Source organism: Ipomoea nil, unplaced genomic scaffold (genome assembly GCF_001879475.1).
Source record: "Ipomoea nil cultivar Tokyo-kokei standard unplaced genomic scaffold, Asagao_1.1 scaffold0188, whole genome shotgun sequence".
In the NCBI taxonomy this organism is placed as follows: Eukaryota; Viridiplantae; Streptophyta; class Magnoliopsida; order Solanales; family Convolvulaceae; genus Ipomoea; species Ipomoea nil.
In genome coordinates this window covers 3,939,710-3,967,310 of record NW_017616616.1, presented here as the reverse complement: position 1 = coordinate 3,967,310, position 27,601 = coordinate 3,939,710, and the positions used below count along the sequence as shown (strand labels likewise).

The 27,601-nt window shown below is 35.3% G+C and overlaps 5 protein-coding genes across 9 annotated transcripts; 1 reads left to right on the top strand and 4 right to left on the bottom strand.

Moving 5' to 3' along the window:
• The first annotated feature begins 1,981 nt into the window (after positions 1-1,981).
• LOC109186940 lies at positions 1,982-2,858 on the top strand. Of its 2 annotated transcripts, none has more exons than XM_019337138.1 (3): positions 1,982-2,103; positions 2,185-2,266; positions 2,415-2,858. In XM_019337138.1, the coding sequence occupies exons 1-3, from the start codon at positions 2,098-2,100 to the stop codon at positions 2,669-2,671; spliced, it is 345 nt and encodes a 114-aa protein (XP_019192683.1). In that variant the 5' UTR covers positions 1,982-2,097; the 3' UTR covers positions 2,672-2,858. The 2 variants fall into 2 exon arrangements, with proteins under 2 accessions (XP_019192683.1, XP_019192684.1); XM_019337139.1 differs by having other exon boundaries at positions 1,998-2,103; positions 2,188-2,266.
• A 425-nt stretch (positions 2,859-3,283) lies between these two features.
• Positions 3,284-6,694, bottom strand: LOC109184321 (phosphomannomutase-like). The gene is made up of 12 exons (XM_019334320.1): positions 6,530-6,694; positions 6,127-6,244; positions 5,802-5,846; positions 5,649-5,715; positions 5,434-5,510; positions 4,809-4,844; positions 4,609-4,664; positions 4,434-4,533; positions 4,253-4,348; positions 4,072-4,161; positions 3,832-3,883; positions 3,284-3,549 (listed from the first exon to the last, which is right to left on the bottom strand). Exons 2-12 carry the CDS (start codon positions 6,193-6,195, stop codon positions 3,497-3,499), a joined length of 741 nt encoding a protein of 246 aa, XP_019189865.1. The 5' UTR covers positions 6,196-6,244; positions 6,530-6,694; the 3' UTR covers positions 3,284-3,496.
• A 1,833-nt stretch (positions 6,695-8,527) lies between these two features.
• On the bottom strand, positions 8,528-15,187 carry LOC109184308 (NAD-dependent malic enzyme 59 kDa isoform, mitochondrial). 2 transcript variants are annotated; one of them, XM_019334306.1, is made up of 19 exons: positions 14,754-15,187; positions 13,903-13,999; positions 13,311-13,429; positions 13,052-13,219; positions 12,524-12,652; positions 12,098-12,158; positions 11,766-11,887; positions 11,625-11,708; positions 11,405-11,511; positions 10,887-10,980; positions 10,516-10,629; positions 10,246-10,311; positions 10,033-10,105; positions 9,852-9,938; positions 9,708-9,762; positions 9,535-9,606; positions 9,387-9,449; positions 9,129-9,243; positions 8,528-9,045 (listed from the first exon to the last, which is right to left on the bottom strand). In XM_019334306.1, exons 1-19 carry the CDS (start codon positions 14,883-14,885, stop codon positions 8,974-8,976), a joined length of 1,830 nt encoding a protein of 609 aa, XP_019189851.1. In that variant the 5' UTR covers positions 14,886-15,187; the 3' UTR covers positions 8,528-8,973. The 2 variants fall into 2 exon arrangements, with proteins under 2 accessions (XP_019189851.1, XP_019189857.1); XM_019334312.1 differs by having other exon boundaries at positions 11,784-11,887.
• Positions 15,188-17,294: 2,107 nt separating this feature from the next.
• LOC109184297 (methionine adenosyltransferase 2 subunit beta) lies at positions 17,295-21,117 on the bottom strand. 2 transcript variants are annotated; one of them, XM_019334297.1, is made up of 7 exons: positions 20,998-21,112; positions 20,724-20,963; positions 20,231-20,390; positions 19,281-19,468; positions 18,985-19,108; positions 18,031-18,161; positions 17,295-17,747 (listed from the first exon to the last, which is right to left on the bottom strand). In XM_019334297.1, the coding sequence occupies exons 2-7, from the start codon at positions 20,955-20,957 to the stop codon at positions 17,607-17,609; spliced, it is 978 nt and encodes a 325-aa protein (XP_019189842.1). In that variant the 5' UTR covers positions 20,958-20,963; positions 20,998-21,112; the 3' UTR covers positions 17,295-17,606. The 2 variants fall into 2 exon arrangements, 1 of the variants encoding a protein (XP_019189842.1); XR_002054744.1 differs by having other exon boundaries at positions 17,639-17,747; positions 18,031-18,192; positions 20,724-21,117.
• A 539-nt stretch (positions 21,118-21,656) lies between these two features.
• Positions 21,657-24,456, bottom strand: LOC109184282. Of its 2 annotated transcripts, XM_019334288.1 has the most exons (7): positions 24,334-24,456; positions 23,783-24,127; positions 23,587-23,680; positions 22,936-23,057; positions 22,646-22,765; positions 22,175-22,273; positions 21,657-22,004 (listed from the first exon to the last, which is right to left on the bottom strand). In XM_019334288.1, exons 2-7 carry the CDS (start codon positions 24,101-24,103, stop codon positions 21,954-21,956), a joined length of 807 nt encoding a protein of 268 aa, XP_019189833.1. In that variant the 5' UTR covers positions 24,104-24,127; positions 24,334-24,456; the 3' UTR covers positions 21,657-21,953. The 2 variants fall into 2 exon arrangements, with proteins under 2 accessions (XP_019189833.1, XP_019189826.1); XM_019334281.1 differs by lacking the exons at positions 21,657-22,004; positions 24,334-24,456 and adding an exon at positions 22,005-22,062 and having other exon boundaries at positions 22,122-22,273; positions 23,783-24,297.
• Positions 24,457-27,601: the final 3,145 nt, after the last annotated feature.

Sequence of the window (27,601 nt, the reverse complement as noted above, 5' to 3'; positions counted from 1 at the left end):
TCTTAATCCGTGAGACGGGTCGAATCGTTGATTAATGAGTCAGATCTTTGATATCATTAATCAAATATTCGACCCGTCTCACGGATTGAGACCCACGAGACGGCACAATTTTTTGTCTTTACATGCATCGATATAAAAGTATTACATTTTTCTATATATAAGTAATAAATATTTTATTCCTAATTTAGTATTACGTTTGTTAGTATAAGTATTACATTTCATTTTGACTTGACCCATCTCACAGACAAAGACTCATGAAACCGTTTCACATAAATTTTTGCCAACTTATATGCTAGCTTAAAAGTGAAAACTTAAAAGTTAGTAGCAATTAGTTTATTTTGAAAATTGTATAGAATTATTGGCCTGGAAAATACGGAGCAATCAGAATGACGGAAATTGATAGTAAATGCACTAAATTGAAGTGTTTAAGACTTGAGAGAAACAGTAATTATAGTTGACTTCTTTCCAAAACTTTACAACCAAGTAATACACAAAGTTTGAAAGGTAGATCAGAGCTTCACATACTATACGACAGCATTGACTTTATGACATGAAATAATGGTAGTAGTTAGTTGTTTTGTGGAATTTAATTGGAATAAATAATGTATTATATATATGCAACTTAACAAGGAAGTTTCTGATGATTAAAGCTTAATTATTGTTTATAATGGCAAGTCTGACTGCGTGAGAACTTTACATACTTAACTACCTAATCAATATATATAATATCATATTAAGTATCATTTTTTCATACCCTTGTTGCCCAAGTGAAAGAAATTTGATCCCCTCCCAATTTTTAACTTTAAAAATTGAGCAATAGGAACACACACATGGCTCCACAAATGAGAGTGTGATATAGTGATTATAATCCTAGGCCACATTGCTTCTTTAATTTAGAAATTGTGGACGGTTTTTGAATTCGAATATATAAATTTAGGAGTTTCACCTTTCTATTAGACCATCTTCAACCTAAAACATTAAATTCTATACCAAATTTTATATTAAAAAGAATATTCTCAGCATATTCTTACACTAAATTTTTTTCATCTCCGACCTATTTACACCAAATTTTATTCCGTGCACTAAAATAATTTATATTCTCATGAATTAAAAGTTTATATTTATACTTTTATTATTTTAATATAACATATAGTTGTAATTTAATAAATTAAACTTTAATTATGTTTTATGTAATTTATTTTTAATTAAATTATATTCAATATTAGTCTTGTTTTAATCATCTTGATGAGATCTTCAAATGATCTAATTTTTTTAAAATAATATATAATTTATGTTTAAATATTTAACAAAAGATGTAAATATATAGAAACCAAAAAGGATACAAAAGGAATTATAAAAGAAGACAAAAGGGCAAGATAGCGAAAAAATGGTTCCCCATAAAATGGTGTGGATGAACAGTGCCGCGCCATTCAACACCAAATTATTTGGTGTTTTGCCGTCCCATTGAATCTCATTTTTTGCCCTTTTTTGCGATTTGGTGAGATATAGCGTTGGGTTGGAGATGGTCTTAGGGTAACTCTTTAATTTGTAACTCCAATTATGGGTGACTCTTTGTAGGCATCAAGTATTGATCCTCCCACTTAATAGAAAAACAGTATGGATAAGGAATAGTCTTAAATTGTCAAGACTTTAATTTGTGGTCTAATGACACCCGAGTTGGATTTTCATATGGGAGATTGTGAATTTGAGCCTACACCTCTTTGTACTTCAATAGGTTGAGAAAGTAGTTATGAACATATAGTACATTGTAATCGAGACAATAGCATTAAAAAAAAAAAAGAAGAAGAAAGAAATAGTCTTAAATTACAATTACTTGACGTGTAAATGTTGGTAGATTGATGACGCAGTCACACAGACCACGTCAACCGTCCTAACGAACATTAACGCGGCTGTGTCCTTTCAAATCCCGCCGCGTGTCTGTATGCGGGTATATACTATATATAGAGTTGGCGTATCACTCACATCTAAACCCCATTCATCTTCTTCATCATATATACATCACAACTTTACATAACAAACTAAACCAAACAACAGAGTCATCAAATAGTAGGGAACAAACACTGTTCCATTCCTAATATGAAGGTACGTACTTTAGTTTACGTTTTCAAATTACAAAATTGTGTATATATATGTGCAAAACTTAATGTGTATTTGGTTTTGCAACAGAAAATAGTGGTCAGAATCCCCAACCTAAATACAGAGAAGATCCGCGCCACAGCTATGAAAATAGTGGCGAAACTAGAAGGTATGTAATTAAGATCGATATTTAATTTCTTCGATCTGCAGTTTAAACCCTAAAAGTTCCATTATATTATATTGACGAGCTAGCTAGGTAGCTTAGTATTGATCTCTGAATTGTGTTAATATATATGATCTGACTACCTGTGATTTAGGCGTGGGATCAATGACGGTGCAAGGTGAAAGCAGGGAGGAGATCATGGTGATCGGAGAAGTTGATGCGGTTGAGATGACATGTCGGCTGAGGAAGAAGTTGGGTTCGGTTGATGTGATCAGTGTGGGTGAAGTAGTCAGTGAGGAGGCGAGTACGACGGATGATAATAACAGCGGCAGTGCGCAGTCGGAGTGGTTTTCGCCGCCGTATTACAGTTCCTATTATCCACAATATTTGCCGTGTTATTCATTGTATTGATCAATCTCGATCAGTTACACCAATATGCATGGGCATGGTGAGGGCGATACCTAGCTTAGCTTGCATGTATGGACAGTTATAAAGACCGAGGTTTAATTTTTTCAAAGAATTTTTTGTTTTCTAGTTTTCTTTAATTAATTTGCACTTCTTTTGTATTGGCCTAGGAGAGTATTCTTGATTTCTATTATAGAAGGAACAAGTGATATTCGTATATTTTGATTCTTGCCAGCAAAGAATTACAAGAATGTAAACTATTTTTCATTATAGTTGAAATTAAAGAGTTTAAATTGATGTTAGTCTCTTTCACTTGTGTATTTAAACAATTATAACACCCTCCAAATTCAAGTGGGTGACCCACGAAGGCCCACAAAATTTATAGTCTACTCACATTGACACATACCCCTATGAATGAGTTTAATTAGAGATAAATTGCAGTTGTTTTACCAAAGACCATGAAAAGGTAGATCTTGGTCCTAAATTATGTATTTTTAACGTTAGAATTGTAAGCTTCCAATGTAAATTGTGTATCTTTAGATCTGAATCCACAGAATAATTTCCCTGATAAATTGTACTATATCTAGTATTTTACTGAAAAGATGACAAAATGAAATGTTTTTACAAAACAAAATGCTTTTAATTTATTGAGAAGATTACAAGACGAAATATTTTTTACGATTACAAAATGAAATGTTTTTTTACTTACTGAAAATATGACAAAATGAAGAGTAAATTAAGTTTGCTTAAGGATACAACGCAGCTACAAGCATTCTCTCCCTATTACAAATCACTTGCATTGCTGAAGAATTTCATGAGGCCTCCATTTTCCTAGCATAGGAACAGCTCTGTACACTGCTTTGCCGTGTCTTCTGGGCTAGTCACTGGTAACAAAGAAACAGTCGCTTAATACCAGTTTCTGCAGACTTAATGCAAGCAAACTTCACAACAAAAAGATGTCCAGTTTCTCCACTTGTAAGCAGACCTAAAAGGCTATAATCATATAATTGACTTGTTCTAGCCTCTAGGTAAGAGATTCTGTATGGGTGTCCTTTGAGCCGATTAAATAATGTATTCTAGGTGTAATTGCTTAATTGGAAGCGAAAGCATCTAAAAGCTAAATTCTACTTGCTTGAACATAAAAATGGATTAGGCATAAAGCTCACCTGTGTGACCAACAGTTTTCTCAGACACGAAAATCTCAAAGTCATTTCCTCCCTATTTCAACACCAAATTGAAACTTCTCGTAAGTGTGGTGATAAAATGGGGGAGAAACAAATTTCCGAGAAAAGAATAAATAAATGCAACAAATCAACAGTTTACTAAATGGATCTAGCTTATAATAGAACAAACACCAAGGATAGTGGTAGGGTTCTAGGTGCACAATAATGAAAGCAAAATGCTACCTTGTATGTTTTGTCACCAAAAAAGTGAATTTCACTAAAACCATTAAGGTATTGCAAGCAATACGTCTTATCCCAGCCACGAGGGAAAACCTGCAACAAAGATTTTTGGAAATCACCTGACTTAATATTTTACTGATAAATTTCCACTGAGCATAAAAGCAAAACAATCACAAGCACTTACATCAAAGCTGATCTGGCCACCAATGGAAAAGGTGAGATCAAGGTGTGCGAATTTTTCACGAAGCACTGTAACCATTTTTTCACGTATCTTGTGAACCTAAATGTATGTCACCCATTAGTCAAATTAGAATGATCACAATATACCAAAATTATTGTAGCAAATTTATAAAGTCATCATGTACCTTGTCATATCTTTCAAACTCATCTCGTTCTTCCTGACTACAATTCCTTCCAATTGGTGACACATTAAGCATGCCACTGCGGAACTCAATGAATGTTCCCCTAAAGGAAAAAGGATAAAGGTTTCAGAAGCTTGCCAGAGGAGTAAAATTGTTATTCAAATCTTTCTTCTATCACCTTTTTATTGGGATATCCAGGTCCGCAATGTAGTGGAGAGTAAAATTAATGAATTCCTGCATCATGATTGGGAGTATAAGCCCACAGCATAATGAAGGGATTCCTAAATCCGTGTTTTACTAGTGCATTCATGAAAAGAGAAAACACATGTTAAGTTTTTAAGCCATTGAAGTTATTCGGACAACTGGACAAGTACTGACCTTGAGTTTTTCATCTCCAAGAAAGGACTTCAAGCTCTGTGCATGTGGAATCAAATCAGTTAGGATGGAAAGTGAGAAACGAGAAAAATTTCAAATCAACCAATATCAAAATCAAAGAAACTATTTATGAGATACAGAGTATATTGTAGCACATTGAGTTTCATGCCTTGAAACACCAAGCAAAACTAGGCAAAATAAAGTTTCAAAACTAAGCTCACGCGTCTGATTTACATTATTGTGGCTGCAAGCTTGTAGCTGATTAAGGTGGTTATGAACATATGATAGCGCTTTGTGAAATATCCTTTACTGATCTTTCATCTTGAATGATACCTTGTCACTAGCTTGTCAATGTTTATACTTTCAACCAGTCATTTTACATGATTGAGTTGCAGAATATAGTTTAGGACACACACTACAAACTATGAGCTAACAGCTAGTGACATCAGATCACCAGCAATTTAAAACAAAGAAAAATACATGAGACAGCCTTTTGGTAAAAAGTTTGGTGCATTCAACAGAAGAAGCAACAATAGACCAAGATTTTGTTGCCTTATAAAATATTAAACTAAAAATTATTATTCAAAACAACTCTGAGAAAGAGAGAGAGAGAGAGATCTAACAATACCTGAGTACCAATTAGCTTCCCATCATGATGTGCTACAAGTCCATTCTCAGAGAAAACATAATCATAATCATTTGTAACTGCATCACACAAATTGATTTAGAAGTCTTTAGTGGAGAATTCTAGGCCTATTAACCACAACATCAATTTGACAAACCCCATCAAAGAGATGAAAGGCAAAATTCCCGTATATCAAAAAGATTTAAATTGATGCTAACCAGAACTCCCAAGCTGTTCTGATATCTTAATGAGGTCAGACCCTCCAACAACACCAACTGTGACCACCTACAAACAGATAATGCCTTTAAGCCAGCATCATTTTACATAAGCAAATAAACAAATCAAAGGCCTATCCAGAGAAAAATAAGTGCCTTTCTCAGCTCCCGCATGAACTCTAACATTTTTGGAGTAACCACCTGAAATTACCAAATGTCAGATCCAAATAATAAAAAAAAAAAATTAAAAAAAAAACTATTACATACATGTAATTGCCACTGTATCTCCAACAAATTCTCACTCTCCACTAAACTTGCAGGACATTTTTTTTAAAACAAAAATTATAAACAACAGAGTAAAAAATCCACGAGTTCAAATGAACATGTGCTCCATATCATCTATAAATTCAGTATTGTAACACATTCATGGATATGAGAATCAATAACTATCAAAGTGAAGCTGTAGGGAGATCATTCATACCTTCCGGGGTGCAGTGAGTGTACCATCGACATCAAAGAGAGCAATCAAACCAGGCTTCCTTGCCGCCATTGACGAGGCTATTAGCTCTAGTTCTCAGTATTGAATCGGAAGCTTTAGCCTGCAAGTCCACAGGTAGACTGCATCAATTTGTACTCCTCATACAGTCATACGTACATATTATTACATATATATAGTGCATTTTGCCCACAGAAACAGAGAGAAACAGGCTGAATTCAGACATTGGAGAGAAGAACGTAACGGAAGTGAATTCTGCACCGAATCAAGGCAAAAGTGTTCCACAAAATGCCATAACAAGTTAACAACCACAACTACTAATTATTAACTGGCATAGTTGTACAGTATACAATGGATCGAGGATTAATGGAGGAAAGGAACGGAGTACCTCAGTGAATTTGGCGGAATTTGGGGGCCAAACTTTCGAAGAACAGATCTGAGATGGAAGTCGAGCGGTACTGAACTGTTTTTGCTTGACTTGGAAGAATGGAAGTACCAAGTACTCGCAGAACATCTGTTTCCGTTTCGGGTGAGTGGGGTATATTAAAATTGCAATTTTTTCATTATGAAGAACATCAAATAGGATTTTGAATTATTCCCAAAAAAAAAATATTTAATTTCACCTCCAAATTAGAAAATGTTCTATATAAATATTTAAAAAGAAGTTTAATTGATACTTTTTAACACATTATTGTGCTTAGAGCAACCCAAATAGGGGTTCATTCATAACTTTCGGAATAATAAGATCTCCTTTGCTAAGCTTTTGACAAATGGGAGTGGTGGATTTTGGGGATTTCTTTTTCCTACAAGAAAAAAAAATTTGTTAGCTTTGTCCCCTTGTGTGAGTCCCACAAAGAAAAGAAGAAAGCAGCAAGCTATGCGTGGGCTGCACATTAGCGATCAGTCGGTCACGCACTCGCTGGGCGCGTTTAGAGGTATGGGCTGCACATTAGCGATCAGTCGGTCACGCACTCGCTGGGCGCGTTTAGAGGTATGGGCTGCACATTAGCGATCAGTCGGTCACGCACTCACTGGGCGCGTTTAGAGCCTGTAATTTTTTTATTTGGAATTTTGTTGACATTTGGTTGTTTTTTAACCTCTTTTTTCATTTTTTTTTTCCTAATCACACCAAAACCCCCACTATTGAGGATGCTCGTATATGCCCTTACACACACACACACACACACACACACACACACACACACACACACACACACACACACACACACATATATATATATATATATATATATATATATATATATATATATATATATATATATATATATATATATATATATATATTGAAATATTATTCTTTACAAGGGCCTTTCATATATATACTTATTTATATAATTCTTCCCAAAAAGTTGAATCTCCAATCTTAAGAGCAACTCCAACAGCTGCAAATTCTAGCGTCATCCTACCATTTTGCCAAATTTTTCATATCCAATGTGCAGCCTTAAAACGCCATCTCGCCATTTTTTTTTTTACAATAATGAACAGTGTCGTAAAGGGAAAGTTCCATTTTGCCCTTGCTTTTTTTTTTTTTTTTTTTTTTTAATAATTCCAAACGTATCATTTATTTGTTTTATATGTAATTTTTTATTTTGTTAAATACTTATATTTAAAGTTTGCATTATTAAATATAAATTGCCATTTGAAAGATCTCATTGAGACGATCGAAACAAGACTAATATTGAATATATATTAATTAAAATTTCAAATACATTAAACATAACTAAAACATACTAATAAAAATTAAATTTTATGCTATATTATTATTGTGGAATAAATTAACTTTTCAAAAATATTGTTAAATTTGATTTTTTAAAATAATTAATGTTATAAAAAAATTAATGTTAATAAAAATTATTATTTACATCACAAGTTATATTTTATATTAAACTAATTAAGTTCGAATTAAATTATATTAAACTAATTAAATTCGAACTAATAATTGAGAAATCAAATTATTTTAGTGTAGAAATTTGGTGTTTTGGTGTAAATGGATGATTGAATAAAAATTGGTGTGAGAATATTCCTTCTGATGTGACATTTGAAGGAGAAATTTGATGTTTTGGTGTGAATTGGGTTGGAGATGCTCTAAGGGTCCTCCACATCCTAGCCGAATATTTTTTATGTAAATCATGATAACTCAGTGAACACAGAGGCTAGACCTTTACCATTGGTGAGACTCAATCTCTAGTTTTTTTCAATTTCACTCTTATGATCAACTGAACTGCCCATGCGGGCTACTTATTTGTATAATTGTTATATGGACAATCATAATTGTCCTTGAACAGCCACACACCATTAAGATGCATTCTATTTAAGGAATCATACACCAAAAATTGTCAACAATATCTCATAGTAACAAGTAATCTATCAGTAAAGAAAAGTTAAATATAACCCTTTATTAGATGGACATTGTTTGAGTGTTTAATTGAAACTTTTACCAGTTCAACAGTGCAATTCAACTCTTCCAAATAGTTCAATATCGGCTTAGGAATTGCCATCAACTCAGCTAACACTCATAAGTGAACTACATAACAGTTTATGACACTCAAAGATGACTGCTTGATACAAGACATCCGAGGTCTTACGTTCAAGAATGAGTATCCAATCATATATAGACCAAGAAATGGCTTTAAAAGAGGCCATATCAGAATCCGGGATAAGCTCGTGTGTTCTAGTTGTGCATAATTTCATCCATTAAACCTTCTGCTAACAATTACATAGTGCACGAAGATAAACTTCGACATTATAGCAGCCTGCAGGCTAACCAGATACCGGGGTCAGCATAAGTTTAGCCAAGAACGGCTTTGTGCTTCAGGTCTCGTGAACAAGAGGACTGTAAATAGGGTCCCACATATTGAGTCGGATATATTCAACAGTCTCCTCCTGCATTATGTAAATGAAACACTATCTTAGGTTCCATCAGAAAGACAAGAAGCACGAGTTATCTGGGATCTATTGCTATATACCTTTGACATATGTTCTAGATCTTTGGGTCCCACTTCGCCATGTCCTTCCGCCAGTTCTTCAGCAACAGCTGCTCGAAGAACAGCAGCGCCAACCTCTGCTGTAATATCCCGGATGCTACAGTATAATATACAAGAAAACATAGGTCAGTTTCGGCCTAGATAGACAACATAGGTGTAAAATAAAGTTGTCCTGAAAAATTTTAGGCGAAAATGTAGTATTTGATGAATGCAAAGGCTTCGGGAAGCTGAGAGAATTACTTATCGATGGATGGATATAAGAGTCCCTTATGGACTTCTTCGTCTGACATATAAGAAGCAAGGCTGCAAATTTGAGTAAATAGTAATGAGTATCTGTAAAGGGTTATGCCTCGAGGGACAACTAACAAACATAAGGTCAAGATCATACCGCTCTGCAGCAGCTTCCAACATTGTGTCAGAAATTATTCGAGCACCAGAAAGAAGAGCTCCCAAACCAATCCTGAAACCCACGAGATTGATTTTAGATAATTCCTATAAATTGTTTGGCACGGAAGGAAATAGTTTGGTGTAAATGTGTAATAGACATTAAAATCAGCACACCCTGGGAAGAGGTACATATTGTTTGCTTGATTTACATATCCTATTTTTCCATTCCCTGAACACAAAAGATATATAATTGCTAAGGTCAGAAAACTCGAGAGTGAAGATATCAAAAGATCTCCCACCGAAGCCACAAGAACCTACCAAGGTCAACATTGGCAAAGGGGCTCCCGCTACCAAAGACAATATTTGGACCAGCATGCTTAAAAGCATCGGCAGCAGTGCATTCAGCTGTTCCGGGCCACAGAAATGTAAAATGCAAGCGTTAAAAGTATGGCAACAGTGAACATATGAGGATGAAAGGGTTTAAGGCCAAGTGAACAACCATTGTTTGTGGGGTTTGACATTGCAAATATAGCAGGTTTAGAGGAATCTGAATCCCGCATGGCCTTAAGCACCTGATTTGTATGCCAACAAATAATGAGAATTCGATTAAGGGTGGAGCAGTTGATTTCAATGGAACTCTTTTGGAATGAAAAAATGCACAGATCCAAAAAACGGGATGGTCCAAGAAGGCATGATAATATGGGAGACGTACCTCTTCATTGAAGAGACCACCCACTGCAGACAAACCAAGAAGCACGTGAGGCTTGACCTTTTTAACCTGAACAGCATTTACATTCCACATTAGCGTTTCCAAAAAGCATAAATAGTACTGAAAATTATAAGGATAGAAATTGGTTTCCTAGGTTTACATTCTTCGACCATATTCATCCAGAACACATAACTAGAAAATAAAAGATTCTAAAATAGCACCCTAGTTTAGTCCTGACAAGTACATGCAACGCAAAGATTCCACTATAGTTACCACTTCAAGGAGTCCTGCACCCTCACGAAGTCCTAGTCCCTCAATCTCATGTTGGTCTTTGGCAAAAGGCGAGGCAGCTGGATCAATATTCTTCCTATCTTTTGTGATGAGACCCTGCACCACAGCACCGACAATGCCTCAAACAATCAGGAAATAAATATCAACTGAAAATGAATGAGCACAATAAAAGTACTTTGCAGACTGGTTTACTTATTTACTTTTGTTTCTTTTGCAGTTTTGCCTTTTAATAATCTTCCATTACTTATTCTGCTTAAGTAGAGTAACATTAAAACAAAATATACGAGAGAATATATTTACACTCTTTTAGGCTGATAACACAAAGAAAATATATAGGTAACACTTGAGCTCACATTTTTATCCAGAAGGAAAAATTGAGGATGTGCAGATGGTCCAGACATTCTCGAAACAGCCTGCATTGCCATGTTAAGAACACCAAGCCCTGCACTGAAAAATAACAAAGAGGGATGGCAATTTAGGCTTTCATCGCCAACTCGATTAAACTAGAACATGAAAATGGAAACATGTGGCCTTGTTTGGTAAATGGTTGTTAGCTATTAGCTGATTGGGTTAATTAGAGGGTATAACTAGTTGATAACATTAGCTGATTGTAGAAAGGTGTTTGGTAAATTAGCTGTTAGCTGATAGCTGTTTGGTATAATTTCTTTTCTCAAAAAGCTAATTGAAAAGGTTGCTTTTAGTAGCTTTTTGAATTTTAGCATTTTGGAGTACAAAAAGCTAATTAACCAAACACTTATATTGATTTTTAAACCAAGTCAAACAACTAATAGTGGTCAAATAAGCCAAAATTGGCCTATAGGCTAACTATTTTACCAACAGGGCTGTTCTATTAGTTGTATTTTCCAATTACCTTCCTGCTCCTACCACGACTATCTTTTGGTCGGCAAAATCAGTCAATGGCCGCCCCTGTGCTCTGACAGTTCCTAATAGACCTGCTAGAGCAACGCCAGCAGTTCCCTGCAAAAGAGAATATCAAAATAAATATTACCAAGGGAGATGCTTCAAAGAGGCCAACGAACTGTATATGTATACTGATCTGAAAGAAAAAATTCCAGAATCAAGAAAACTACCTGTATGTCATCATTGAACATGCAAAACCTTTTTCGATAGCGATGTAGAGTCTCAAAAGCCCACTTCGCTTGAAAATCCTCAAACTACAGACATTTTTTTTCAAAACAATTAGCATTACAAATGAGCATAATAATTCTTACTTCAAAAAGAAAGTAAACCTGCACAACAGCCTTCGGCCAACGAGCATGAACAGCTTCCATAAATTCATCAACTATTGACAAATATTCTTCTCCTTCTAACCTAGGTTGTCGCAATCCCAGATCTGTAAGGATAAAACATGAAAAATCAGTACTTAGTATCCGTGCCTATATGAAAGCTTTCATTCTTTTTGCAATTAATTAGCATGAAGATCAGATCCAAGTGAAATAAACCTTGATGTACAATGGTGAAAATGGGAAGAAACAAATAAAAAGGGGTTTTGAGAAGGGTTACACAAAAATCCAGAACAAGATTTGCATGATTTGTGACTCACAAAGACGGTCTTCAAGAAGCCTCTGATTGTTTGTTCCAACATCAAGCATAACAGGAAGAACCTGCCCACATATGCAGAAGTAAACGTAATCAAGCAGATATTCTTTGACTTGTGAAAGGTAAATCAAATAATTACAAAGTTCGGAAGAATATGTTGATATTCATATGTAATTCAATGTTTTTTACTCATTCATGCTAGATCCATGAACATAATATGACCAAAATGGCAGTTAGAATAAAATAAGCATCAAATGTTATTTGCTTGAACACACAACAATGTGTCATTTTCTAATGTGGTTGATATCATCCGCATAATTACTGTGTCCATGTAGGCTGTAGCATGCATCTTATATGCATATATCACGTCAAACCTCATATGAAAAATAAGCAGATGGCTTCTAAAGTCATGCACATGGAGAGCACATACTCTTTGTGGATTGATACCAGCTGCCGCAACATACATGTCAAGTTTGCCAATCGGTATGCCGATTCCCTGAACTCCAAGATCACCTAGACCAAGAATTCTACTTCCATCTGTAATGACAATCATATCTACCTACAAGGAAAAAAGAATGAAAAGGGTTTTACTGCTGAAAGTCTGAAACAAATGATTACATTAAATGCTCTAGCTTTATAATGTGAAACCCCAGAAACTTTAAGCATGCAGTAACCAAAAGTTCTATCGTATTGGAAAATGAAATTTAGAATTCATTTCAGAATATATAATTGAAAATAGACCTTTCTTTGGCAAACCAAATTTATATACAATAATGATTTTCGTAAACAATGGTAGATATGGTCAAGTTTAAGGGAATGCAAAAAGTAAAAGGCGAACCTAAGAAGTTTTTGTTGTAAATTTTTGTAGAATCAGTAAATTAAGTGATAATTCAATTTCATTTAAGAACAAGCAAGTAGTAAATTTTAAATAGGCAATAAAGCAGGGTTCACTTAATACTTGTTGAGAAGGCCAGTTATAGATCATTGACATCATCTCTCCCTTATCTTTGGCGCTAAAATACATCCCACGTGGGCGCCTGAACAACCCTGAGTAGTTTTGGCATACCAATCCCACCGTTGGAGTGTATACTATAGGAGCAAAATCTTTAATATTATCAATAAGAACCTGAAAAGAAGGCAACAAAGTCATCCTAAGGCAATATCAATTCAAAAGCTACTTATATAATATCATAAAACCTATATATCAGCAGACTTACTCGGTAGTACAGTGTCTCATTCCTGTCATGTAATCTATTCAAGATCCTCCATTTTGCTAATGATACACTACTCTCTGGTTGTCCTTGAGTATTTTTTTCAAGAGATCGAAATGATTCCACTAGTAATGCAAAGAATAGAATCAGAGTGATAGACATTTGATGATTTTGATCTATAGTCATTTCCTAGTGAGCAAAATTAATCAACAGGTAGTACAAAAAGGGTGGATGTAAACAGAAATTATATCTCGGCTGATACAATAGAATATATATAAAAAGCATGGGAAAAAAAAAAAAGGAAAAAGGAAGAAAGTAGAAATATACTCCATAAGAAAGATGCTCAAGTCACTTCCCGCCGCCTAAATTGACCATTAACAACTATTCTATAACTAATAGTTATGTGCATTCAATTATTTTTAAGCATTTCTTTCTCAATCAGAAAATGAAAAACAAAGACGTTAATTGTTGACCAGAGGTCTCAAGATTTACTGGGCAATGTCCAATTGCCGTACACATGATCAAAGAATCAAGGAAAATCCTACTGAGGTTTTGATGAACAAAACTTCAGAGAGACCACAGAAAATATTTAACTTACTGAAACGAGAATATTGCTGTTGAAAAGATATAACACGTGGTGGAAGTAGACCACGAAGTCCTAGTCGATCTCTTTCAGTCAAAGGGAAGCCTGTATCCTGGTTTTTTTGGGAAGCACATTAGGACAGGCTCAAATTTGCAGACACAAACATTATATTAAAATGTTCGGTTGAGGAACCACTACTCCGAAAGTAACTTAGAGATGTCCTCAATTTCAAAAATCAATTCTTGAATTCTACCATGCATAGTCAATCTACAACTCAAACATACCTTATAACTAACATAGTTATAAGCACCACCACACAACACACACAAACTGTCAAGGAATCCCAAGCATGAAGACCAATGGCATTGATCCTAACAAAACATTAAGATGCATCCATCTCTTATAGCCAGCAAATTGCAAGCCTTTCTTTTAAGCACATGTAGTTTATGCCAGCACGTATGGTAAAGTATATTGAACTTTCATCCTAATATTCACAACCCCCCCCCCCCCCCCCCCCCCCCACAACCACCACAAAACACACACATACAAACAAAGAATTTAAAAATAAATATACAGACTCAACCCATATGTGATATGGAGTACCAATTACAGAAAAACAGGAACTTTGACAAGAACGTTGACTCCACTAATAGACTTGAAAGAGAAAAATAAACTAACAACCTAACTGACAGGAATTCCCAATGAAATCAAGATTCAGACAAGATGTAGACAATCCAAAAGTTGTAACGAATTGCAAAGACCAAAAAAAAAACAAAAAAAAAAAACAGACAAAAAGGAGTAAATTTATTTTTTAAAAATGAACTTTTTTATCACTGCAAAGCTGAAATGATAGCAAAAGGCCAGACCTTATTGAACCAAGGATCATGGAGAATATCAGCACCGCGCTTGTGGACAATACACGGTCCCGGAATCGCCGTGGAGTACCACCGCGAGCGGCGGCGGAGACTTGACACCGCAGATCGAGCCGCTCTCCACATTGTGTGAGTTAATTGTGGTCCAAACACTCTCTCGCTCACCTCTGCTCTTGTGGTGGTTTCAGATCCCTTCTCAGCACCTCATTTTTATACTTCTGTAGCCAGTAGCCAGTAGCCAGTAGCAGTAGGTATAAATTCTCCCTGATTTTTTTTTTTTAACTTTTTCCAGTTTACTATTATTACTGCGTGTATCTCTGACTGTTGCAGTCTTGCTGGGTTGCTGCAGTTGAGACGACGACGACTTGCGGGCAAGAGAGAGAGACTTGCGGGCAAGAGAGAGAGAATTTCGGGCAAGAGGGGCATCACAGATTGACAGAACTATATATGCTGAAAAGGTGATGAAAATTTTACGTTTTAAGAATTTAGATTTCTGAAAGTCATACTTTTTATTGGAAAAGCATTAAATTTTTTTAGGTCTTATATTCATTTCGGACAAAACCTAATTATTGATTTGATTTTTGATCTGTTTTGTAACTTTAGTTAACAAAAAATAAACCAATTTACTGCTCAAAATTCTCATAATTAAGAAGGTTATTATATTGAATGTATCAATTTGGCTAGATAATAAAAAAACCAAGAAAAAAAATAGTCTTTTATTCGAATAATTTAGTATCACTTTAGGTGAAAAGTTTTGTTATTGTAGGTGGGGTCCAGGTTAAGAGAGACTAATTAAAGTTTCTTCTGCCATTAACTAGGGGAGTTCACAACTCCATTGGTATTGGGGTGTGTTTGGTTGGAGTTTTTTTATTTTGTTACAAGTTTTAATAGTATTCATTCATTTAAAAAAAGAAATTACATTTTTCCTAATAAAGTAAAAAGAACTAATGTCCTCACGGGGTTCGAACTTGTGACAGCATAAAAAGTCAATGCCTCCATTAAGGTTCGAACTTGTAACTTTTCTTTTGAAAAATTTAGAGCCGTTGGACCACAAGATCTTTGGCATTTGAATCAAATTCTTTAATAGTAATTATAAAACTCAATATCTTTTCTTCATCTACCATTTTGAACAATGAAATTAAAAATAAAGGAGAAAAATTGAAAAAAGAAAAATAAAAAGATAATTTCTATGCATTAAATATGAAATTTTAATATATATATATATATATATATATATATATATATATATATATATATATATAGTGTGTGTGTGTGTATTTGTATTATATATTTTAATTTTAATTTTTATTTATTTGTTTATTTTTATTCAATTCTTATTTATTACCAAATAGATTTACTTAAACACATTTCACTTCAGTATTGACTTGTATTAAAGAATTCAACATTTTCTATTCATCTTTTAATAAAGTAATCTAATCAAGTTTTAATTGGACTCCATTATCTTTCAGAGACAGCTCTTAAGCATTACCTCATGTTCAACAATATTTAAAGTTTAAATTAACCGAATAAATTATAATATAAAAAATGTAAATAAATAAAAAAAAACAAAAAAAAAAACAAAACAAAACAAAACAAAACGAGAACATTTTATCAAAGAAAAATCAACATAACCAAGTGACTTGTGGTCCACTGGTATTCGGTTTGCTCCCTTATGTAGGAGGTCTAGTGTTTATGCGAATATTGTGTATATGTCAGTGTCCCCATTCCTTTGTAGTAAAAAAAAAAAAAATCATCATTAAATAAAAATAATATCATCCCAAATCTATGAAGTACCAGATTCGAATTGCCAGTTGATTTATAAGAGGTTAGTTATTGACTAACAAGAATTATTCTCATCTTCATCAGAGATTTCATACCACCTCATATGCCATACTTAAAAGGAATTTTCACCTCTCAATTCATACCTAGACTAGATAATGCCTCCCCCCACCCCCACAATCTTTTTTTTTTTTTCTTTTTAGTATTACTGACTCTGTTACAATGTAATATATGTCCATGTCCGAACTAAACTTGACAAAATATCATATAACATATGACGTGATAAAAGTTTTGTCAACTCTTCTAAAGGTGTGTCAAGATAAAGAGTTATAAGCCAGTCTTTTCTTCCAAGTAGGAGTGAAACTCTACAAATACAACTCAGACTGAGTCTGAATTAGTTTATAGTTGTGGAGATATCGAATACTATACGTAGAAAAACTAATTTTTTTTCATGAAGAGAATACATGACAAATAGTAATGAGCAAAGATGAACCATCCATTTATAGCATTTAAACTTTTTGGTCATGGGAGAAGATTCAGAGCATAGATGCAATCAATTCATTGCATTAAACTTGATATCCAATCAATCATTTTACCTCTTTTTCATGGGAGAAGATTTAGAGCATAGATGCAACATTATTTCTGGGAATTATTCTATTCCAGACTACTACAAGTATTACCAGCTGAACACAAGGATAAGACCATATTTTGGAAATGAATGGTGCAGATGCAAATGGGCTATGAATCACCAATCAGTAAAAATAAACAATGGAATCAACTCCAGAACTAAGGAGAATTCGATGTTCTTCGCGTACTAGCCGTGTGGCTAACGAGTTCCCGGTATCTCCAGTATTATTCCGTTTTCTAGCAGATATAAAGAATGTGACACTGTGCTCTGATTCATGGTTCGTGAAAATACTCCGTAGTCATTTACAACAATCGTAAGCAGTATGCAAGAAGCAGTGACAAGTCGAAATTATTCACATCAAAGAGTTACGAGATTGCATAAACTTTGCTGGAATAGTATGCCCCGAAGGGGAAGCATTGATTAAAGAATGGAAGAATGATTTACTGGCGTTTGGAAGCATCTTCAGCTTCTAGCGTCAACTTGACACCTTCTTTGAATCCAGTTGGTGAAACACCGAGGGTCTGAATTAGCTTAGTGATATCCATGGATATGTCTGCAGGGGACTTCACACCACGGTCGACCTGCAAAAATCACGGTTAGAAAAGATTACACGGAAAAACTGAAAGACGAATGTTACGGGCCGGGATATCCGGGATCGCGTCACAGGCCTAAAACTTAAGAATGAAAATGCAGAAGCTTTTCTGGAGTGCTTCTTCTCCCAATAGAAGCTTTTCTGGAGTGCTTCTTCTCCAAATCTTTCATTTAATAGAAAGCCAAATTATAAATTTTCCAGATATCCCGGCCCGTAACAACGAAACGAGAAAAAAGATGCTATAAATTACTCTTCATAAACAAATTACTGACCGATGATGAAGAAACTGGGTTGATCGATGATGCATTATAGCCTCTAATTTCCGCAACAGCTTCAGCCATCTGAACCCTGGAAACCCTATCTGGTCCGCCAACATTTACAAGCAATTGCATTGGCTTGCTCTCTGGAAACAGCCATGACCTCAAACAGTGTTACTACACGAGAAAGCTGTTAAGTAAAGCAGTGATGCACAATTTTCAGTTAAATAATAGCTTTAACACCCTGTTGTCTCGTTTTCAAGCTTGAGCTTACAATTCTCCATCGATTATCTAAACCACTGTCCTAGCCATGAAAAATTCAACAAGAATTTCAAAGGTTCGATGTCAAATTCTCAAATATATCTCCATTATGATTCGATCACTTTGAAAACAAGTTTCAGCGTTTCCTGCTTTACTTTCTTGAATTGCAGAGGTATTTACTGAATTTCTTTAGGCTATGGGGAACAACTGAAAAAAGAAAACTTATTTCAATAACACGATTCAAAATATACGAACCTCTAGCATTGCAAAGAAGTCATGTGGTAAAGTTAAGGAGCAATAAAGATTATAGGATATAAATGGTTGTTAGCTGATAGCTGAGTTAATTAGAGGGTATAACTAATTGATAACATTAGCTGATTGTAGAAAGGTGCTTGGTAAATTAGCTGTTAACTAATAGCTGTTTGGTATAATTTCCTTTCTCAAAAAGCTAATTAAAAAAGTTGCTTTGAGCAGCTTTTTGAATTTTAGCATTTTGGAGTTACAAAAAGCTAATTAACCAAACACTACTATTGATTTTTTAACCAAATCAAAAAGGTAATAGTGGTCAAATAAGCCAAAATTGGCCTATAGGCTAACTATTTTACCAAACAAGGCCAAAATGAAGCATAAGAGAGAATATAAAAGCCATTCAGAAAATCAAGCTTAGATAAAGTGGAATGGTTTATGATGTTCAAGAGTATATCAAACCTGAGATCCATCTGTTAGTCAACGTCTGTATGATGGTTACTAGATCCCTGACATACACGGGACAACGAAACTCATCATGAAAAAAATCCATCTTTTCCCCCTTGGCAAGGACACTATCGATCCACTGCATAATTTTATGGAATATATGTTCATCAGCTAAAAAGCCCAATGCTCGAGCAATTTGATCGATAATATAGGAGATTAACATTTCAATGGACAAAGTAGCCAAATGGAAACAAGAAGATAGTGAAACGAAACAAAATAAAGGTGCAAATGGCAAAGCAAAGTTACTATACCTGAATTGGCAGCGACTTTGGAACAGGGGAAATGGTCTGAGGTCCAAAAATGATACTGCTTCTTAGAATCGCAAAGTTTGGGCAATTTGTCAATATAAGCTGTTCTGCCACCACCTTTGATTTCCCATAAGCATTCACAGGAATTGTCTCATCCTCTTCCTTGTAAAAGGATTTTGTCCCTTCATAAACTGAAAGTAACCTTAAATTAGTTTCGTTCCTTCCACATAGATAAAAGGTTTTGAGTGACGGGATCATGTGTAAGTAAGCTATAATTAGTAAGGACATGGATAGTAAGAGCAATATAATCAAAATCTACGAGGCATAAGGCATAAGCCATTAAAGGTGATACAGCAACCAAAGTGGTGTCCAGTAATAAGCATTGTGATAACTTGTGTGCTGTCCTAAAATTACACAATAAATGACGTTTTCATTTTCCAGATAAAAAAAATTTCTACATTCACGTTGATGAGTTAACGATAGACACAAAACTAGTACTTCCATTGCATGATGAAAAGTTTATCCTCGATAACCAACAAAGGAGTCAGAGCCTTATGCAACCACAAAAATTCAAGACACAAGTGTAATATTCTAAAAAGAGTTAATAACTTGAGGCCTTCCAGTTCTAGAGACATTCCTTTATATCATACAGATGAATAATCTGTCAGTCTGATCCACTTTTAGCTGAAAGTTACTTGTATGGAAAGATTCATAAGTTGATGAAGTATCTCTTAGAACAATACTGGAAAAACCAAATTGATTGGCTCCAAGGACTGAAACACTCAAACACGTAACTTATCACTTTATCAGCAATTCCAAATAGAAGGCAAGCACCTTTCGTGATGCAAAAAAAGCCATAAATTTGTTTGGACTAACATGGAAGGGATGCAAAACTTGAGAGTTAATGTATAAATAGAAATCACTGCCATTATAGCGCTTGCAGTATGCCTTACCCTGATCAGTAGATAAATGGATCAGAAAAGTTTTGTTCTCGTCAAAACTTGACAACCATCGAACTAGAGCATAGGGCACATTGATAGCCAGGGCAGCCTCAGGATCAGCTTCACAGGCACGCGGAATGGAAAGCGCAGCACAATTAATCACAATATCAGGCTGTCACTTCAAATTAGCTTTATTATCAACAATTAGCAAAACTTCAAGACCCAATTTTTATAGATCAGACATGACTCCATACAAAAAATCAACTCAACTGGTTCTCTCTACATAACACTCTATCTACACAATGCAAAAAAAGTAAAGTTCTGCTATCATCAAGAGAATAAATCAGAATGCATCCATAAAGTACACATCTCTAAATGCCAAAACAAAAATAGGAAAATGCCCACAAACAAGGATGACTTAAAGATTACTGTACTACAAGATAAAAGGTTCATTTAGAGGAAAAATCAAATCTTTGGGTCTAAAAAAGTGAGAAAAGAGTTGAACCTGCCCTAAGTTCTTTGAGATGTCATCAAAGCCATTTCCAGTACGCAAATCTACATAAAAAGGGAGAGCCTGGGGAATGCCATCCAGCAATTGCTTAGAAGGAGGATTGCTGTGGTAGGTGAATGCTAGTGAGAGAGAATATGGAAGAGAGTGCAGGACCTCAGTGAATCCTTGTAGCAAGTGCTGCCCCAAATAGCCTGTGCCTCCTACTATCAACACCTTCTTCTCACTCATCTCTCTCTCTCTCTCTCTCTCTCTCTCTCTCTCTCTTCCCCTCTCTCTCAGTTTGTTTCAATGTCTTTCAGATACCCTTTGCGCCAGATTTTTGGTATTGTCCATTGCCAATTCTGATTTCTGAAGCTTCACCGATGTTGTTGCCTTGTTCGTATGAGGGCAAACAGTTAAAAGAGTAATATTTTACTCTATTTTTTATTCCATGTCAACTTTACTTTTAATTAATTTATACAAGTACGAAAATTATACTTATGAAAGTACATATATCATTTTCACAGTACCAAGTGACTTGTAATTCACTGGTATCGGATTGCTCCCGTATGTGGGAGACCTAGGTGTCGAGCCTCAGTGTATAATAATTTTTTTTAGTACGGAGTACTATTGATTCTGTACAATATGTTTTAGAGAAATTATGTCACTTGACCACAAGATCTTCAGCTCTAAATTTACTTATTATACTTTGATTTGAAAAATAAAGAATTACTATAAATTTAATTTAATTTGAATCGTATTGTTGTCATTTTAATCTCATTGCTCAACAACATAAGTAACTTAGAAAAATGTTGAATTTTATTTTTTGAATGGTGAGAAAACCCACAACTACGACCTCTGAATCTTGTTCTTATGTTATAGCCAGCAAACTACACAAGATAAATTGCACTTTGGGCGATGAGTTCAGACCAAGAGATTATTGGGCCATTGGTTGGAAAAAAAAATTGAATTACTTTTACATCCCTTTCAGATGTACAGATTATGAGGATGACAATCTAACATATGCTGGCAGTCACTAACATTGGAGAAACAAATAAAATGGCAAAATTTATTTACAAAAAAAAAAAAAAAAAGATCTAGGCAAAACAACGCTTTTGGGTCACTCCATTAGGCTAAACACTAGAGCACCAAAACTATTGCAGAGAATCCCAGCAAAGTTGTTGTGAACTCCCCATTCCTTGACACCACAGAAATCTTAGCATCAGAATTGTTGTGATCTTCCCATTAGCTGTTTTCTGGAGAGGCATGCGGCTTCTCTAAGAGAAACTCGAGTTTCTGGCCATGCAAGTGAGAAAGTCAGATGCATTTCTTTGAATTCAGAAAGCGAGAAATGCTATATTGCACTGGGAACTAAGTAGAATTACTCTCTTGTAATCTTCAGAAGTTTATGACACATCAACCTCACATATTGAAGATAAGAACCGTGCTGAAGAGAAGGGGATTACCTTTACTGATTCACTAACTTCATCGAGCTTATGAAGCAGCAACTCAGACGGAGCAACACCTCTCTGCTCAGCTGTTAGACGGCGTGGTGAACCCATCATCTGCAATTGCATTGTCAATATTTTCCAATTATGAAACATTAAGGCACATTCTCCTGCCAAAGACCTTGTGGTCGAGCAGCATGACTATGACTCTTCTAAATGAGAGGTCACAGGTTCGAAATCCAGTGGGGACATTGACTCTTTGTGCTTCAAAAGGTTGAGAAAGTATGTATGAACAGATACTACATTGTCTCTTTGTGCTTCAATAGGTTGAAAAAGTATGTATGAACAGATACTACATTGTAATAAAGTCAAACAAACAAACATGGAGAATTTCACATATCTTGATGACTACACGAGCCTAAAAAGATTTGGAACTCCATTTGTGTGAAAGAATATTCCATGTTACAGATTAGACATATTTCTATTTACCTTCCGTGCTTTAGATGGTGATGTCATGGCCATATTTTCAACCTCAGTTCCTTCACTTGCCGGTTTCCAACTCCCTCCAACTTCTTGCCTGGCCTTGGAAGCCTCGGTGATAATTACCTGCTATTTTGATTCTTGAAATAGTTACTACAATTTCGTAGACCAAGCAATTAGACGAATCAAGAGAAATGCGCAACTTCATGAGAAACTAATTTATTACTCTAAAACCAAACCCATACCCCCTTGGCACCCGGGTGGCCTAGCCAAAGAGAATAAAAACAGTTCAGATTTACCTTCCTCAAAATTCCCGGCTTGTATAAACCTTGCACCAGTAGTTCATCAACTGGCGCATGTTTTCCACGCACTACGCTTTCAATCCTAAAGGTATGTAGTCCAAACATTGACTGCAAGCAACCTACCCTAAAAAAATTGTTATTAATAGCAGACAACAGTACAATGAATACACAAAAAGGTTATACATTTGAAGTTGCTAAATAGTGCCAAAAATTAACCAATTATTTTATAAGCGTGAATGTGTGCATGAAACCCAAACTTATCATAGTAGCTTGTGTGCATGAAACCCAAATTATCATAGTAGCTAGTGAATACAAACCGTGAGAACATTTTTTCTTTCTTGCAGCAAAGTTCGAGCAGTAAAATTGCAAGTTTGAAGTTCTTTCATGAGATTGAGGTTGATTTTTCTAATTAACAAGAGAGCCTTGACTTAATCTTTCCACCCCCACCCCCCCACCCCCCTCTATCCCTCCTCCATGTCCCTTTTTATTCTGGTAAACAAAATTTGAGACACAAAAATAACGAGGAGCATACTAAAAATTGAGATGCAGAGAGCCAGAAATTATGCTGCCAATCACACCACAGAAAAGAAAATGCATACAAAATATAAGTTCCACAGACCCTATCGCCCTAATTAGTTTACTCAATACCTTGTTCAATAATAATATCGATCACCCTTGAAAGGGGCACCTGCCTTTCAAATTTCACTCCACCACAACACGGGATGAATGAAGGTCTTGACACCTACAAGCCGTGAAACACAAACAGTTGCTATTTCTTGTTCATCACTGCATTATAGTCTAAAGAGAAGCCAAAAACATCAATTCATTCAAGCTATACACGCACCTTATAGACTATCTTATCCGGAGTAACAAACAGCTTGCGCGAAGAAATTTCCCTCTGAAGAACATATCTCCTGATGGGCAGATAGAGTAACATGAAGATTCCAATTCCCCAAGCTAAGACCAGCATTAGGGATATAAAAACCCACATTATGGTGTCATACATAACATTCTTTGCAGCAAGTTCCTCAAAGGAAGCCATGTATAGTATCTCAGTAGGAGTATCAGCTTCCTCATCGCCATCAATCTCTGAAACAGGATCAGAAAGCAGAAACTCCCGGGATGATCCGAGCCTTGGCAGCCCTTCAGCATGACCCATCAACATATTTGGGATATTTCAAGCTCCAAACTGAAGTTCCCAGCAAAAAAAAAACCACATTAACACATCGATTCAACAATAAAAATGCGTTCTTTTCGCTCTGGGCTTGAAGATTTGTTCAAGACGCTTTGCAAATAGCCATTACCCATACAATAAATCCGAAAAAAGAGATCCTAAACTGCTAAATATTTAACATACAGAAATGCAGGAAGAAGAACAGCAGAGAGAAAGTAAACCTGGAAAAGTTTTGCTCTTCGACTGGGTGCGACGAAGCAACCGATTCTAACGATCTGCAACTATCACTGCAAAGTTTCTTGGTTTGTTGCCTTGTCAGAAATGATAAAGCGCCCAAATGTTGCACCGACCCTATTCGGGCCAACCGCCTTGATTGAAAAATGTAATCGGGCCACATTGGTCGACCCAAAGTCGGTATTCGTGCGATCTGGATTTTACATTTTACTACCTTAAACGGGCTGGTCTTTATAGAAAAGTTGGCTAAAAATCATGTAGCCCAATTTTATTGGAGGAACCGTCAAAATAAATTGGACTGGTTAATTGAACAAATTACACTATAAATCATGATTCACATTGTAAAATGATGATTGATAAATATTTATTTTTAATATATTTGATGATTTTATTGGGCCGGATCCACTATAAATTGAGTATACAATGTGACGACAAGCTACTGGCCCAAACAAACAATGCAAGCGCATAGCACAATTTTGTATGCTTGAGATGACACCACTAAGAATTGAACATTGGCCTAGGGTCTTATAACAAGAGCTCTAACCAACCAACCAAGAGGATCTTCGTTGTTTTAAGTAGACCATCCCCATTCATTTTATACTGTCACAGGCACCCTCCACGTGTACACCATCCATGCAAGTCATCCTCCATAACCACGTGTCCCACGTCGTCCAATACCCCCACCACCTATCATACCCATGACCTCATGTCACAACTACCCGGGCGCCAAGCTACGCAATCAGGACACACCAGGGTGCACAGGACGCACCTAGCATGCCCCCGTCGCCTATACCTGTCGCGCAGCACTGCGTCTGCAACTGCCTTCCGCTGACGACATGTGACATTTCTACCGTGTTACAGACGCGAGCGCCCCGCCATGCAAGCGGGGCACCCAGAGCACACCCGACGGCGTTGGGGCGCCTTAGCCGCCGGAAGCCGGCATACCACCTGGCACCTCCTCCACAACAGCTGCCCTCTAACAACCCCCTCTGGACCTTCTCCACAAACCACCCAAGACGCACTAGGGGCTGAAGCCCAATCCTAATATCCCTACAATATTAAATATTCATTTGTTTTTTTATATAATATACTAAAATAAATCTACAATACACTGAAATTGAAATTTCAAAAAATAATATATAAACACTACAAATGAATTATCTATACTATTAATCCACCATAATAGACTGCATATTTATCCATTAAATTGGACATTTGGACTTATCGGGTTAATCCAATAACTAATATTCCATCGCTATCCATTAACCATAATAGCAAATTTTTTTTTTTTTGAAAGTTACTGGCTCTATTACATTGTAGTATCTGTTCATATACTTTCTCAACCTACTGAAACACAAAGAACCAATAACGCCTCCACTGAGGGAAGATTATAAGTTCGAGCCTCAGTGGAGGCGTTATTGGTTCTTTGTGTTTCAGTAGGTTGAGAAAGTATATGAACAGATACTACAATGTAATAGAGCCAGTAACTTTCAAAAAAAAAAAAAAAAAAAAAAAAATTCTTCCAAACAAGATATATATTGGTTTATATCCAATATCCTCTCCTCAACTATACATGCATATTATTGAGTAGGCCTTCTTAGCTCAGTGGTAGAGCGCGTGGCTAATTTAAATGAAATAAATTAACAAAAAGTAGTAATATTAAATCCAGAATCACATGTTGCCAGCTTGGCAGCTCATCATTGGTATGATTATACACCTTGTTAAATTAATGGAGCACTAATTTAGTATTGGGTCAGATATTTGTGGCTCCAACATACATGGCCCAATGATATGCTAGAGCATACGTGCACGTCAATCATTTTACGGTGGACAACCGCAAATTATGCCGTGCAACCGTTGCAAAACGACACTGTTTTACTATGATGGAGTAATAGTGTCATTAGTGACATTGTTTAACTCCATCAATTACTTTTTTTTTTAAGAGAAGTGTCAAATAGGCTCATCTACTACTGTCAAGTGCTCAATTTCCACCACGAACAAAATTAAAATATAATTAACCACACTTACCTGTTAAATTTGTTTAATTGACTTTTTTTACAGGTTAGACTTTAATTTAGTTCGTGGTGGGAATTGAACACTTGACAGTAGTAGATTGACTTATTTGACACTTTTCCCTTTTTTTCTTTTTTTCTTTTTTTTTTTTTACAAAAAATTCCATTCGTAATGAAGTTATGAATATATAATTATGAAGTTATGAATATATAGTTTTGAAATTATGGATGTGTAGTTATGCAATTATGGATATAGTTCTCTGTGAACAAGCACTTTAAGAATTATGAATATGCAGTTATGTAATTATGAATGTCTAGCTGTGAAATTATGAATATATGGATATGAAATTAAGAATGTGTAGTTATTATTTCTGAATGTACTGTTGTCAAATTATGAATATATAGTTATGTAATTCTCGACATATAGTTATGTAATTCTGGATATATAATTATGAAATTGTGGATATATATATAGTTATGAAATTGTGGATATATAGGTATGAAATTATGGATATATCCTAGTGTTTGAATACGAGGAAACCGCCTAACGCCGTTAACGACGATCCGAACGAGATATATATATTTTTTTAATGGAACAATGTCGTTTTGCAACTGTGTGCACCATGCGTGGTACCATGCGTGGTGCACACGGTTGCACAACATAACGATTGGTGGACAATGGTCAACATTATAAGGTAAATATAATATCTGTTTATATCTACTTTATCAACCTATTAAAATATAAAGAGTCAATATGGTCTTCACTAGGAGTCAAACTCATGCCCATTTAGAAAAATTATTTCATGGTCACAAGGTAATTAGTGGTGTATTACTAACCTAAAAATTTATTTTTAATATGAATTGACAATTTCTTTCAAACTTGACAAAGTAGGGAGATGATAATAAAATTTATGGCTCTATCATGGTATATATATTGCAATGCAATGCAACATAAACCAAAAATAGCTTACCAAATTTGACTAATATTATGAGTTGTATGTCTCATAAAAAAATTGATCATCACTAATTAAGGATATACACTATAAGTCTATAACACAAGGTAAAAGTTACTTATTACAAATCATAAAACACCACGTTATAAAAGTTATGTGTGACGACCTGATAAATCGAGGGAGTGTTGACAAAAATTGAATTTGTAATCTTTAGATACAAAAGTCATGCTCCGCTCACTCGACCACACTATTTAAAGCATCTATTGGTTTAAATTATACGACGTCCTATT

Bases quoted from the DNA above. Each gene is read 5' to 3' on its own strand.
- LOC109186940 (XM_019337138.1), top strand. The intron at 2,267-2,414 runs GTATGTAATTAA...CCTGTGATTTAG, and splicing joins AATAGTGGCGAAACTAGAAG to GCGTGGGATCAATGACGGTG.
- LOC109184321 (XM_019334320.1), bottom strand. From the start codon at position 6,195: ATGGCGGCAAGGAAGCCTGGTTTGATTGCTCTCTTTGATGTCGATGGT. The intron at 5,716-5,801 runs GCACTTATTTTT...ATCTGTTTGTAG, and splicing joins TCATGCGGGAGCTGAGAAAG to GTGGTCACAGTTGGTGTTGT. The intron at 4,845-5,433 runs GTATTGTTAGAT...CCACATGCACAG, and splicing joins GGAAGCTAATTGGTACTCAG to AGCTTGAAGTCCTTTCTTGG.
- LOC109184308 (XM_019334306.1), bottom strand. From the start codon at position 14,885: ATGTGGAGAGCGGCTCGATCTGCGGTGTCAAGTCTCCGCCGCCGCTCG. The intron at 12,159-12,523 runs GTATGTGCTCTC...ATATGTGGGCAG, and splicing joins CTGGTATCAATCCACAAAGA to GTTCTTCCTGTTATGCTTGA. The intron at 10,981-11,404 runs GTAATTGGAAAA...GTTATTTTTCAG, and splicing joins GTCGTGGTAGGAGCAGGAAG to TGCAGGGCTTGGTGTTCTTA.
- LOC109184297 (XM_019334297.1), bottom strand. From the start codon at position 20,957: ATGAGTGAGAAGAAGGTGTTGATAGTAGGAGGCACAGGCTATTTGGGG. The intron at 20,391-20,723 runs GTTCAACTCTTT...TTGAAGTGACAG, and splicing joins TCTCAAAGAACTTAGGGCAG to CCTGATATTGTGATTAATTG. The intron at 19,469-20,230 runs GTAAGGCATACT...GGTTACTTTCAG, and splicing joins CCATTTATCTACTGATCAGG to TTTATGAAGGGACAAAATCC.
- LOC109184282 (XM_019334281.1), bottom strand. From the start codon at position 24,103: ATGTTGATGGGTCATGCTGAAGGGCTGCCAAGGCTCGGATCATCCCGG. The intron at 23,058-23,586 runs GTATTGAGTAAA...TTTTTAGGGTAG, and splicing joins CGATATTATTATTGAACAAG to GTTGCTTGCAGTCAATGTTT. The intron at 22,766-22,935 runs GTAAATCTGAAC...GAATCAAAATAG, and splicing joins AGCCGGGAATTTTGAGGAAG to CAGGTAATTATCACCGAGGC.